General features: G+C 45.1%; 1 protein-coding gene across 1 annotated transcript in view; it reads right to left on the bottom strand.

The window, feature by feature from the left end:
* Positions 1 to 4,945, bottom strand: part of CRTC3 (CREB regulated transcription coactivator 3) — a 70,639-nt gene extending 65,694 nt beyond the window's left edge. Inside the window, exon 1 of the mRNA XM_054589313.1 lies at positions 4,630 to 4,945. Within this exon, the coding sequence (XP_054445288.1) occupies positions 4,630 to 4,761 (132 nt within the window). The 5' untranslated portion in view covers positions 4,762 to 4,945. The remainder of the gene's footprint in view (positions 1 to 4,629) is intronic.
* Between the last annotated feature and the right edge of the window lie 8,215 nt (positions 4,946 to 13,160).

The following is a 13,160-nucleotide window of genomic DNA, read 5'->3' as shown; positions in this document are numbered from 1 at the left end:
TTGTCCAAGCTAAGCTCTACATGTAGCTAGAGACCTGCCTTCCACCAAGCTGAAGGCCCTCTCAACAGTCTCCCACACCTGCTCTCCCTCCTGAAGTGCCTATTTCTATAGCCTTCAGAAACAGCTACCTGCAGTGGAAAGAGCACTGATTTTGGAATTAGAAGACCTGGCTCTGTAACCTGGAGCTGCCATGCAGTTGGGCAAATTATTCTGCTGTCTACTTCACAAAAAAAAGAACAGACAGGACAGTGGTATGTGAAATGTAAAGCTCTGGACAACTTCTCAGAATATCATTATTGTTGATATTTTCAACTACCTCCTAAACCCTTGAGAAGTTTTGGTATTTTCCTCTTTTGAGATGTAGAATCACTGAACCAGAAAGAGCTTTAGAGACTGTCTGCGACACTGTCACACTTACTGATAATGAAAATGAGGACCAAAGATGGTTGGCCTGAGGCTGAGGCCACAGACTGGCAGGTGGTAGGCTGCACTTGCCCTGGAGAGTTCTGTTTGAGACCCATGATATTGACCCACTCAATGTTTTAGATATTAACTTTAAAATTGGGAGACTATAAAAATCCAGATTTCTAGCTTCTCTTCACTGAGAGCTCAGACAATCCTGAACCCATATTCTTGCATGGCAAAACGCTCGGAGCTGAGGAGTGACGGCCCCCTCAGCCAGTCCTAGGCTCTCTTGTTTGACCAGCTCCTCATTGTACCTTATTATTCCTCCACTAGGGCCTGAGATCGGCTAGTGTTTACATCTCATTCCTGATCTCTCTGCCCGTTTCCCTTACCTGCCTTACCCTGTAACTCAAGTTAGCAACCTGCAGACTGCAGTCACACACTTTAGTGCAATTTCCTTCAATGTCTATATGAAATGTGATCCAATCCTCACTAATTCCTTTTTTAAAAAAGTATCCTCATAATGACCACAATCCCAAACAAAAACCCAGCAGGCCTTTTTATAGACATTGAGAAGATAATTCTAAAATTTATGGATATTTGAACAACCTAGAATGGCCAAAGCAAGTTAAAAGAGCAAGGTTGGAAGACTTAAGTTACCACATTCCAAGAAGCACTATAAAGCTACAGTGATCCAGGCAGTGTGCCATGGTGGAAAAAAAGGGATATATAGATCAACAGAACTGAAGACAGTCCAAAAATAGACCCACACGTAGATGGCGAATTGATTTTTGACAAAAGTGTCATAGCAATTCAATGGGGAAAGAAAAGTGTTTTCAACAAATGCTTCTGAAGTAGCTGAATATGTGGACACTCAGTGTGGCAGCCAGATTCCAACCCCAGCTCTACCACTCATCAGCCATGCAACCTTACCTCTCAAGCTTCAACTTGCCCATTTGCAAAATGAAGAACATTTTAGAAACATACCCCATAGGGTCTGTGAGAACTACATGAGATAATGCAAAGGGATCAGTACAGTGCCTGGCACAAAGATAATGCTCAATCTTTAGCCCTAAACCTAGTCTTTCTAGTCTCCTCTCTCAGAGACCCCATTACTCCATAATGTATCTAATGTTTGTTTTAATCTAAAAATAATGCGTTTTTTTCCAAATATTTAAGCCAAGTTAACACTCCAGGTTGACTTGCTGAGATTATCCTGAGGTTTCTCAATACTATAAGTTGTCCTTCAAAGTTGAACTTCTTGAACAAGTTCCCAACCCTGTCTCCATTTTGTCCCATTCTTTCCTTGCTGCTTTACAACCTCCCTTCCAGCCAGCAACCTGTGAATGCAGTAGCTCACACCAAGGTTACCAATGACCTCCATGTAACTAGTAGACCAGAGGACGTGTCCTTATCATGTTAGACCAAGTCAGCAGCACTGGTCTAGGCTGGTCAACATTCCCCCCTCTAAACAATAACCCTCCTGGCTTTTCTGTCTAGTGGCTCTTTAGTCTTCTTTGCTGGCGCTCCCCCTCCTCTCCTCTTCTCTGTCTCCTTGAAATGGTGGAGCCACATGGGCTTCTCCGAGACCCTCTTTGCAACTCAGTCTATGTAGCAGGGGTTACAAACTCAAATGCCTACAGATGCCAAGTATGGAAGGTAATGAAGTGAAGCAGGCTGGAGTCACTGTGAGGAACACCATAGGGAGTGGTGGGAATTGTGGCAAACCAAAGAACACACATTCCCTACCTAATGGTGGCAGCCACTGTTCGGTTCTGGGTAACTGCTGCCATGCAGAAACGTAGGGTGAGTGTTGTCAGATAATCTCATTTTTCAAAACAAGCCAGAGTTCATATTTTCATGTTAAATCTCAATATTCATTGTTGGCCCTAATTTTTTGAAAAATACATATTTGGGTCCTCCAAATTAAAAACATGTCAGAGGGCCAAATTAGAATTTAGGCAACTAACTTGCAAGATGTATTCTAGAAATTCTTCCCAGGCAGCCAAACCTACTTTTGCAGCTACACACTGAAGATCCCACATTTCTATCACTAGTCCAGACTTCCCTCCTGAGCTCTAGCACCACTTACCAACTCCCTACAACTCAGCAGCACCTCAAACTCAGCATCTCTCTGCACTGAGGAGTCTGCTCCCTCCTTGCTCCTGTCAGTGCTCCCTCTCTATGGAAGGGACCCTGAAATGGCTCAAGTCTGAAAGCTAAGGATCACCCTCGAGCCCTCCCTCTCAATGCCATCGCCACGTATCCTAGAATAGTATTACAACCTCGTGTTTCTTTGCCACCTCCTCCTCCATTCTAGCCACCATTCTGGAGCTAGAAGCATTCTTTGAAAATGCAAAGCTCCCCTGGTTTAAAGGCAAAGTTTTTGACTTTAAAAAAGTCTGTACCTTAGTCATGGTTTGATCTGTCAGGGATGTTTTAAGGGGGATTCATGAACTTGGTGAGAAACTGGATCAATTCTAGGTACTGTATTTTGCTGTGTATAATTCACACTTTTTTGGCCCAGATTTTTTTGAGGGAAAAATAAGGATGCACATTATACATGGGTAAAATGATGACATACCATGGGTGTAATAATGGTTATCATAGTCCCATGTATAAAGCTAAAGCCCATAAAATTGCAGGTGCACATTATGCACAGAAGCACATTATACAGGGCAAAATACGGTACACAGACATAGAGAATGCACGTATTTGTATATATATTATTTATCTAAACAACACAGGCCCCAGCATGAATCCTCAGCTGTCATCCAGTCATTCTCCTCCATGTGCTCTGAGCCCGTCGTGCTCATCCCTGAATCTGACCAAGGTCACAGGTACACACCTGTGGACACCAGGCAGGTAATAAATGAATGAAGCTAGTCAGGGCATGAGAAAAATTTTTCTTGACATCTCCAGCCCTCTTTATCTACATGTTTTTTTCTGAGTGTGACAGAAATGTAAGTATAAAAATACTTCATTTTCCTCCTAACTTCACTAAAAGAAAAGACCATCAAAAATACAATAAATGGCAAGTGACACTTAGCCTCGGTGTGCGCGGAGCGTCACAGGGCAGGGTGTGACCTGCGGCCGAGTCAAGAGAATTCCTGCTCCATTTGAGGGGGCGCCCGAGCCCCCCAGCTCCAGCCAATGGCTCTCGTATGGGAATCCAGGATCAGGGCCTCCCAACATTCTAATTATATATAATGTAATAGTATATGTATTTACAGAAATGTTTTTATATATGTAGAAATATATATACATATAAAATAAATTTTCTGTGGAAATCTTCGGTTTTCTGTGATTTGCCAATTAAAAAAAATCTGGCAACAGATTCAAGAAGTTTTTCCGCAAACACTGTGCTGACTAAAACAATAGGGGGTCTGCCGCTCGGTGGGCCGGGGCGGCCGCGACCGCCAGGTTGCAGCCCTGCCCTCGGCGCTCCTTCCAGCCGCCTCCCTGCCCCAGCATCCACATCCTCCCCCATCCTCCTCCCGCTGGTCCCTCAAGGTCAGCATCAGGCTCCTCCAGGCCTGCCCGGCTCCTGCCGAGCCACCTCCTCGGCAGCCCCGCTCTCCATCCTCCAGGGCGCCACTCGGCAGCTGCCCACCTCGCCGGGGTCTGTCCCGCTCGCGCCTCGCTCCCTCCTCCCGAACCCCCTCAGTCACCAGCGACGCCGCGCACCTTGCCCGTTCTCGTCAAATACCCGGGGCCGAGCCCAGTAAGCGGGCCGATAGAGCACCGGGAGGAGTGAAAGTAAGAAAGGCAGCACGCAGACCCCGCCGCCCGGGCCGGCCCAGAGCGCTCCCGAGCGCGGGTGGGACTCTCGGGCCCGCGGCCCCGACGCCCAGCGGTCCCGAAGGGCTCGCGGTGGTGGACGCTCAGAGCAAAGAGGAGGCGCACTGCGCGCCACCGGGCTGTTTGCGATTTCCTCCCGGGCTCCCGGTCACCCTTCCCTTCAGGCCGCCCTCACCCCGCCGCCCGCCTCGCCCGCGCGGCCCCAGCCCATCTCCCCGCACGCTCGGCTGCGCGACCTCCCACCTCCACGACGCGCGGGTGTCTAAAGGCGGGATAGCGCTGAGGCCGCGGCCGGGCGGCCCCGCTCCCGGGCGCGTCCCCGGCCCGGCCCCACCGCCGCCTCAGGCCCGCGACCTCTCACCCCACGCGCGGAGCCCGCCCGCGCCCGTGGCCGCCCCCGCCCGCACCGGCCCGGGCCCTCACCCGCGACAGGGTGAGGTCGGTCATGAGCTGCTCGAAGGCCCGCGTCTCCTCGGCCTGCCGTTGCGTGTGCAGCGCGATCTTCTCACTGAACTTCCGCGGGTTGGCGCTGCCCGAGCCCGGGGAAGAGGCCATAGCGCGGCCGGGCGCTGGCAAAGGGGAGACGCCGGACGCGGGGCCCGCGCCTCTGCCCACCCGTCGGTCAGTCAGTCCGCAGACAGCCCAACTCGCCGCTCGAAGCCCTTCCTCGGGTGCGACCCTGCAGAGGAGCCGCCGCGGCCCCACAGCGAGTGAGCAGCCGGGAGCGCGCGAGTCTTCTCTTCGTGGTGGCCCCGCCCCTGCTCCGCCCCGCCCCGGTTCCGCCCCCGTGCCTCCCGCTAGGCCCCGCCCGCGGCCCCCGCCCCCTTCTCGGCTCTAGGTCCCAGAGCTTCCCCTCACCACCCGCATCCCTCCGCGCGCAGACCGAGGAAACCCCCATCAGCAAAGCAAAAGGATCCTACGTGTGGGAGAGGCTAGCCTACTATTTCACTGAAACGCTGCATTTTGGGGATAGCCAGGTTTCCGGATTTACGTTATAATTTTAGAACAGTTTTAACACCCTTCGCTCCCAAATTATGATGGTGTACTTCATGGGGTGAAAATTGGGGGACTTTAGTTTGAGCAATTCTCTCCCTTAGTTCCTGCCCTTGGGGGCCTCCAGCTCCCATTACTCTCCCTCCTTCGACTCGTTTCGCTGACAGTCTGCTCAGGCCCACCCAAGACAAAGTTACTCAGTCTGGATATTTTTAAAATCATCTCCCGGTTTGCACGAACTTGAGACACCATCCCCGCCCTGATGCAACCTCTTAGCTCTCCTCAGTCGGGCTCCTTTTGCACGTTCTTTCCAAGCCTCCCTGTAGCTGCTGGCCTCTGCTCCAGACAGGTGTCATCCTCACCTTTTACAACCAGCCTGTCAACCTCAACGCGTCTCCTTTTGCCGTTCAGAGGTCACTCAGTGTGAATGCTGGCGTGCATCAAGATGTCCTGGACAGCTATGAAAGCGTGTCTGTGTTTTATAAATCGGGAAACATCAGAGATATGCAGAAGAGCACAGAAAACAATATTAACACCCCACGCCCACCATCATCAAGATGAAATGTATCAAAATATTTTACTTCCCTTACTTGCTTTATTTAATAAATAAATACAAAATTAGACATAACTAAAGCCCCACCATTATTCTCCCTCATCCCTAGAGATACTCACTGTGCTCAACTTGGTTCATTTCATTCCATCCCTCTTCATGTTTTTTGTATTTTTATTACATCTGGTGTATGGACCTACCCACTGCATATGGAATACCAAATTTTGTTTTTAAATCTTACAAAAATGACATGCTGAATAGTCCTGGCAACTTTTTCCATTTACCATTGTTTTTGAGATTCATTCGTGTTGACTCATTTGTTTTAACTACTGTGTAGTATTTCATTGTTTTTCATGTCTCTTATACAGCAACTAGCTAGATTTTTATAACTTTTAATGTGACACTGTATCTCTATTAGCTAGAGTGTAGCTTGTTTTATTAACTATAATTCATTTTGTGTTCTTTACCAGTTTTTTATATATATTTTTTAAGATTTTATTTATTTTTAGAGAGCAGGGAAGGGAGGGAGAAAGGGAAACAAACATGGATGTGTGAGAGATACATGGATCGGTTGCCTCTCGCATGCCCCCAAGTGGGGACCTGGCCTGCAACCCAGGCATGTGCCCTGACTGGAAACTAAACCAGTGACATTTGGTTCGCAGGCAGGCACTCAATCCACTGAGCCACACCAGCCAAGGCTATATATTTTATTTTCTGATTTCCTTTTATATAATCTGCGTTCAGTTTCAGAGAGCAGAATTCATTCTACATAGCTTAAGTACAAAAGGATTATTATAGGGTATAAAATGGCTTAAGGGCTTGGCCAGGGGGCTGCTACAGAAGTTGACTCCAAATTGAACATTCAGAAATGACTTTGAGATCCATGCTGCAAAGCCAGGCCACCAGAGGAGCCACTGCCTCTTCTAAAATCTGGAAGCCACTTGTTGAGTTGGAAAGCTGTCACTACACTTCCCAGCCCCTGAACCATACAGCTTCTGTCGTAAGAAGCCTCTGCAGAGAAATCAGACAATCGATAACAGTCTTCGCCAAGAGGAAGAGCACACGCACACAGACTCTGCTTCACTTACACCTTACGAATCAAATCAGAGAGGAAATGTGACCGAGGAGCCAAAATTGCATCCAGAATCATACTTGCAATGACATCTAGGACATGTAGTTGTAATCTTTCAGCCTCTGAAATACAGTAAGGCACAGGAAGACACTGGAGTGGGTGTTAACCTAAATCCACCCTATTCGTCCACCAATTTACCAATGTAGGTATCTGTCATATCTGCATTCTATTGCATTGAATTATTTTTTTATTTTGCACATTTCCCCTGTTGATTTGGAAGATATTCATTGCATTTCTACTCTTATGATTAACCTAATCATTTTTAAATTTACTTTTAAGTCAAATAAATACATGTACATTGTTTCAGAAGTTTCCTAAGATTTATAATTTTTAAAAATTCCAAATTCCCACTAAAAATAAGTATATCTTGCTGTTTTGTGATTTTTTTATTCAATTTTTGATATTAATTATTTATTTTCTATTATGGAAAAGAATGCTTTGGCTATTTTGTGTCCGCATCAAAAATATGATTTTTCCTGCTCTCAACTTTTCAATGTAGTTCATTTTTGTTATGTTAAGTGTTTACTATAGGTCCAGTTTTGCACTTTTTTTTACAGTTAAAAATTGCCTCCACTTTGGCCCTGGCCAGGTAGGTCAGTTGGTTAGAGCATCTTCCCAATACGCCAAGGTCGGAGGTTTGATTCCCTGGTCAGGGCACATACACAAGAAACTAATGAATGCATAGATAAGTGGAACAACAAATCAGTATTTTATCTCTCTAAAAAAATCAATTTAAAAAAATTAAAAATAAAATTCCCTCTGTTTTTATTTGCTCAGAGTTCTCTCAATCCATCACAGAACTTTTCTGCAGCTCCTCCCCCTCCTCACAGTCCTGAGGGCACCTTCACCTCCTGCCCCTTCACCTCTGCTTCCTGCCTCCCACCTGGTCCTCCTGCTTCATGTTCTCCTTCATTTTAGTGCAGTACACTCTCCAGTAGTTTCCTGAGGGGTGAGGGGAAGAGTACATAAAAAAATAAAATCCTGGAGACCATGTGTGCACATGGTTTTGTTTTACCCTCAGACTTGATTGATAGTTGGGCTGTGAATAGTCATAGTAAATTCTTTTCACTTAGATCTTTGCATCGCTTCTTCTCACTCCTTGTGCTGCTGTTGGGAAGGCCGCTCATATCTGTTTCTCTCTCCTTTGGAGGTGACCTGTTTTTTTGAGGTGTTGTTTATTTTTGACTTCCTCCCCATTCTCTGAACACTTAGTGTCCTGATGTGTTACGATGATGTGCCTTGATGTGGGACTTTTGCTGCTTATTGCGCTGAGCACCATGTGTATGTGCAGAAACTGGACACTCAGATCCTTCGGTTCCAGGAAATTGTCTTCTCTTTCTGATAATTTTCACTCTTTGTCCTTTATTTCCAGAAATTCTGTTAGCTGATGGGTCTTCCAGGTTGTTCTTCTAGATTGCTCTAGCTTTTCTTGTCTCTCCTATTTTTCATTGCTTTGGCTTTTTTTGCTCTATTTCCTGATAAATTTTTCCAACTTGATTCTCCAACCCTTCTGTTTGAACTTTTATTTCTGCTATTATATTTTTAATTCTAAATGCCCTTTCCCGATTTCTGAATGTTTCTTTTTAAATAGCACCCTGTATTCATTTCCTTGATGTGCTTTAATTACAGGTTATTTCTGTTTTATTTTCTTCTACTCCTTACATTGTCTGTGTTTTGCCCGAGTTAATTTTTTTTTAGTTTGTTTATTTTGGTCTGCACCTGGAAGCTATCCTCAAAACTGTGGTGATCCTTGACTCTGTTTAAAATTAAGACAAAGACACTAAATATGTATAGATTCCTTGTTTCTGGAAACAAAAATGTTTATACACACACACATATGCAGAGATTGCTATTAGCAATTTTTTTGTTTTTTGTTTGTTTCTTAAGTAATATTTATATTTACTAGTTATTAGCTTGAGGTCACGTTCTAGTCTAGCCTCTTTCTCCAGCACTTCGAAATGTGTCCCATGGAACGAGTTTCACAGATGGCTAACGGGAGCTTTCTGAAAAAGTTAAGAGGGCTGGGATTGGGACTGCAGTCAAATACATTTGGTGAGAGCTAGGTAACTCAGAGTTAAGCAGATTCTCTTGACTGAGGGACTTTGCAAACCATTTTCATATGCTGATGTGTGTCTTGACTTGCAAGTAGAACAATGGAATACAGCACTTCCCAAACGTTCCTCTTCATAGACTCCTTCAAAGGCGCACTTGCAGGCCCAGTGTTCCACTGAGTTCTACTGTTCCCCTAACACCCAGTAAATCAACTCTATTTTCCTAATAAATGTCTCTAGCATACATCCCTCTCTTTCCATCCTAACAACCACTATCCAATTCAGGCCACCAAACTCTTGCTAATTGAGACCTTAATTGGTCCCCTTGTGAATCAGCAAACAGATAGTGCGCTCAAAGTGGTAATTTGAGAGAAGGCTAATAAAGAGACAGGGCAGGGTCCGGGGGATAATGCAGCGCCCCTGGGGTTAGGGAGAGCAGGGACCACCAGCACTCAGAGCCCAGGGGGCAGCTTGCTTCATGGGGGGAGAGTTGTGGGGGGAGAGCTGCCTGGACGTGGCTCTGGCCTTCGGTAGGCAGAGGCAGCCACCCCAGTGACCTGGAGTAAACCCCACCTCACCTCCTTCCAGAACTTGCCTCCCTGCCGTGCTTGTCATTGACCAAGCCCAACCAGAAGCTGCAGGGCCACCGCGGTGCAGTCCGTGGGGCCCGCTTTCCAGGGAACCCAGAAGACTAGACGGTGGACAGTGGACCTGGAGGGACGACCAGAAGAGGCCCCGCATGACCTGCCTTTGCGTGCTGCCTCATCCCCATCCACACCTCGCATTTCTAAAGCCTAATTTTGACAATTTCTTCCTTCTCTTTTTAAAATCCAACCACGGCTCCCTATTATTCTTGGGATAAAATCAGCAGTTTTATAATAGCTCATGAGGGCTGACTGTTAGCGTCTCTTCCCAATTTTCCATTCAGTGACAAGTGATATCAAGCTTGAACTCAGTCGTGGGGAAGTATTTACTCCATGGAACTGACATACTGATGGGGGCATTTTTTTTTCTTTCATGGACTTGCACATATGAAGATAAAAGCATTTGATTTAAAAATTGGTCTTATGAACTCAGGAAATGTTCTTTTTAAAAAAAAACCACCACCATTTTCAATGAAAAAAGGCTTAGAACAATGACCAACCCAGAACTGACGAGCACCCGGCCCCCTTGGCACACAGGCTGCGTTCCGGTCTCCACACACCGTTTCCCACTAAAAGTAAACAGGGGTCCTTGGAGAAATGACGGATTCCAGGGCTCGGCTGAGAAAGGTAACAAGATGAGGCTGAGATATCATATGCCAGAGAGCAAGGAAGCTATTAAATACAACTAGGGTCATGTCCAATGACTCAATAGTCACTGGGAAGGTACTTCTACTGCCCAAAAGGGACAATTTGAGCATTTACAGAAATCTACAGTAGCCCTGGCTGGTGTGGCTTAGTGGGTTGGTCATCGTCCTGCAAACTGAAAGGTCACTGGTTCAATTACTGGTTGGGGGCACATGCCTGGGCTGCAGGTCAGGTCCCTGGTTGGGGGTGTGTGAGACACTCGATAAACCAATGTTTCTCTTCCTCTCTTTCTGCCTTCCTCCCCTCTCTCTAAAAATAAATAAAACCTTTAAGAAATATCTACAGTGGATTGCACACATCTTTTCTGATATGAACACTCTTTAAAGTAACCAAACAGTTGATGACAAGAAATTCTTTTTAGAAGCAGCTGAGAAATGGAGGAATTATAGACTTAGAACATCACCATTTTGTAAACCCTGATGAAATAAGAGATCCTAGGCAGTCATCAGTGGCTGCTGAATTCTTGTAACCTGTGATGAAAAGCTGATGGGAAACTTGATAACAAGTGGGTCAAGCTGGCAACATCTGAACACAATGACCAGGCTACCTGACAGCATAAAGAGATAAGACCCTGATGTGATGTAATAGGAATTTCAAAATATTCTTGCCAAAAAGTTCAAACTGTCTGATCCACAAAGATGTAATAAGAAACCTGGAATGTAGAAATTCTACAGGATCAACATCAAATAAATTGCAAGATGGAAAAAAGGGGGGGGGGTAGAATTTAATTTATAGATTAAGGGATTTCTGAGGTCTGTCAACTACATGTCATGGGTAGACCTCATTTGGCACCTGATTCAAACACATGAACTGTTTAAGCAATTACATGACTGGGGAAATGTAAACACTGCATATTGGATGGTTTAAAATTATGTTTTAGGTATGGTCATGGTTTGGGGATTTTTTAAAAAGTCCTTATCTGTAAAGAATGGGATTTCTCACCTCGTCCTATTGACACTTTGGATGACTCGCGGCTATGCACCCACCGTAAGATGCTTAGCAGCATCCTTGCTCTACCCCATAGATGCCAGGAGCATTCCCTTCACTGGGATAACACAAAATAACCCCAAACATTGCCAAATGTCTCCTGGCCGCACGACTGTTCCCTGTTGAGAAAAATACTTAAGTATTAATGGTTGAAATACTCTATCTGGGATTTGTCAAAATAACCTTGGGGGAGGGGGCATGTGGAGGTAGAGACGAAAGTGTGGTTGTGTGTGGCGAACGCATGGGAGTTCATCAGACTGTTCCCTGTTCATGAATTAGCAGCGCTTCATAATGAAAAAGAAGTTTAAAATTTGTAGTGCAAAAGGAGCATTAAAATCTTTCAATTTTCCCAACGCATCTTTAGCATATTGGGTTTCAACAAAGTTGACTCTAAGTCAAAAGGTTATAATTCATAGTAAAAAAATGGGTGACTTTGCTCTAATAAAACACCTCCCATTTCCATATGCTTACTATGACAGCAAAGTTTCTCAGTTTACATTTATAAAAATGAAAACTAGGAAGAGAATTGTTTATGAACCCTACCTCATTCTAGCAAGTAGTAATACTGATCCAAAAGTTTCTTAAACCTTCATTTGAAAAACCTTCATTTATCTCATTAAGAAATGCATTTCAAATCTTACTTTCAGAATTCTTTGTCATGACAACATACTGCATTTCTTTGATCAAAGACATAGTAACAATAATTATGATGCAAAATATTTTTTCTGGACTGAGTTAAACAGCCTTATTGTCACAGGAAATAAAACAAGTTTGTTACACATAATTGTGACAGGGTGACCAAGACTTATGCTTAAAATATTACAATAAGATAAAATTCTGAGGGAAGTGGAATAGAAACATGAGTTTGTAGGGGAAAAAAGAGGTCAAGTTTCCAACTGACAAAGATCTTCGCTCACATACCTTTTACAGCAGATGGGGGACAGGTTCCATTGGATTCCTTTGTGAGGTCATTTTTATCTCGAAATTCACAATATGTTGGCAAGTACACACTTTACAATTTAAACATAAAAAAAAGAAAATTAGATGTCATAGGTAAAATGGTGGCGGTAGTCTTCTCAGATTCCTTTTGGGCTTGCCCTGGCCAGCAGGGAGCAGCTGTGCTGTGGCTTCCCACCAGGAACAGGGGACCCTGGGCACACTCCTTGTCTACTCATCACTCCAGGCTCCATCTTACCTTCCTCCTATTTTCCCTTTGTTCTCATTTTCATTATTTAACATTGTGAGGCCTTGATCAGGACCCTTCTAACTCCACTGACTTCTTCGCAGGACAATGTAGAGCATAGGTTGTTAAAACAGTTTATTTCGGGTTTCAGGAGCACACCTGCCGGACAGCATCAGCTCCGTTTCCAAAGGAGAGAACTGAGGCGCAGGGACGCGGCACCCCCCCGCCCGCGCCCCGCCACCCCGCGGACCGCTGCCCTGCTGGGAAGGCCATATTCTCACCGCCTCGCTCTCCCTCAGAGTGGCGTTGGGTCATCACTGGCCGCTCACACAGACCATCACCTCCAAGTGTTCATTTGCACTCCCTTTAGAATTATTCCGTTTCCCCTTAGTCCATGTTGTCATTTAACATTAAATGCTGCTGAAATTTTAAACTTTCAGCCACTGACCAATCAGTACGCAGCGGCGTTAAGTTTGTCCTCCGCACCCACTATTTCTTTTCATGTTGAGGTTAAAGCATATTACATTTAAAAAGGCTACTCACATGTTAAAAATCTCTGAGATAATTCAGTGATTTGCTAGCTGAGTTGTGTTTGCTCCTTCAAAAGACTACAAAGGGTTGTTTTCAATTATTAAGTCTCACTCTAATCAACACTGTTTAGCAGGAACTACTCACAATGTAACTGAGAAAAATAAACACAAACATGAAC

This window comes from Pteronotus mesoamericanus, unplaced genomic scaffold, assembly GCF_021234165.1.
Source record: "Pteronotus mesoamericanus isolate MK-2021 breed Mesoamerican mustached bat unplaced genomic scaffold, CSHL_Meso_final contig_1242, whole genome shotgun sequence".
NCBI classification, from domain to species: Eukaryota; Metazoa; Chordata; class Mammalia; order Chiroptera; family Mormoopidae; genus Pteronotus; species Pteronotus mesoamericanus.
The sequence above is the reverse complement of the archived record's forward strand: the minus strand, read 5'-3'. Positions and strand labels throughout refer to the sequence as shown.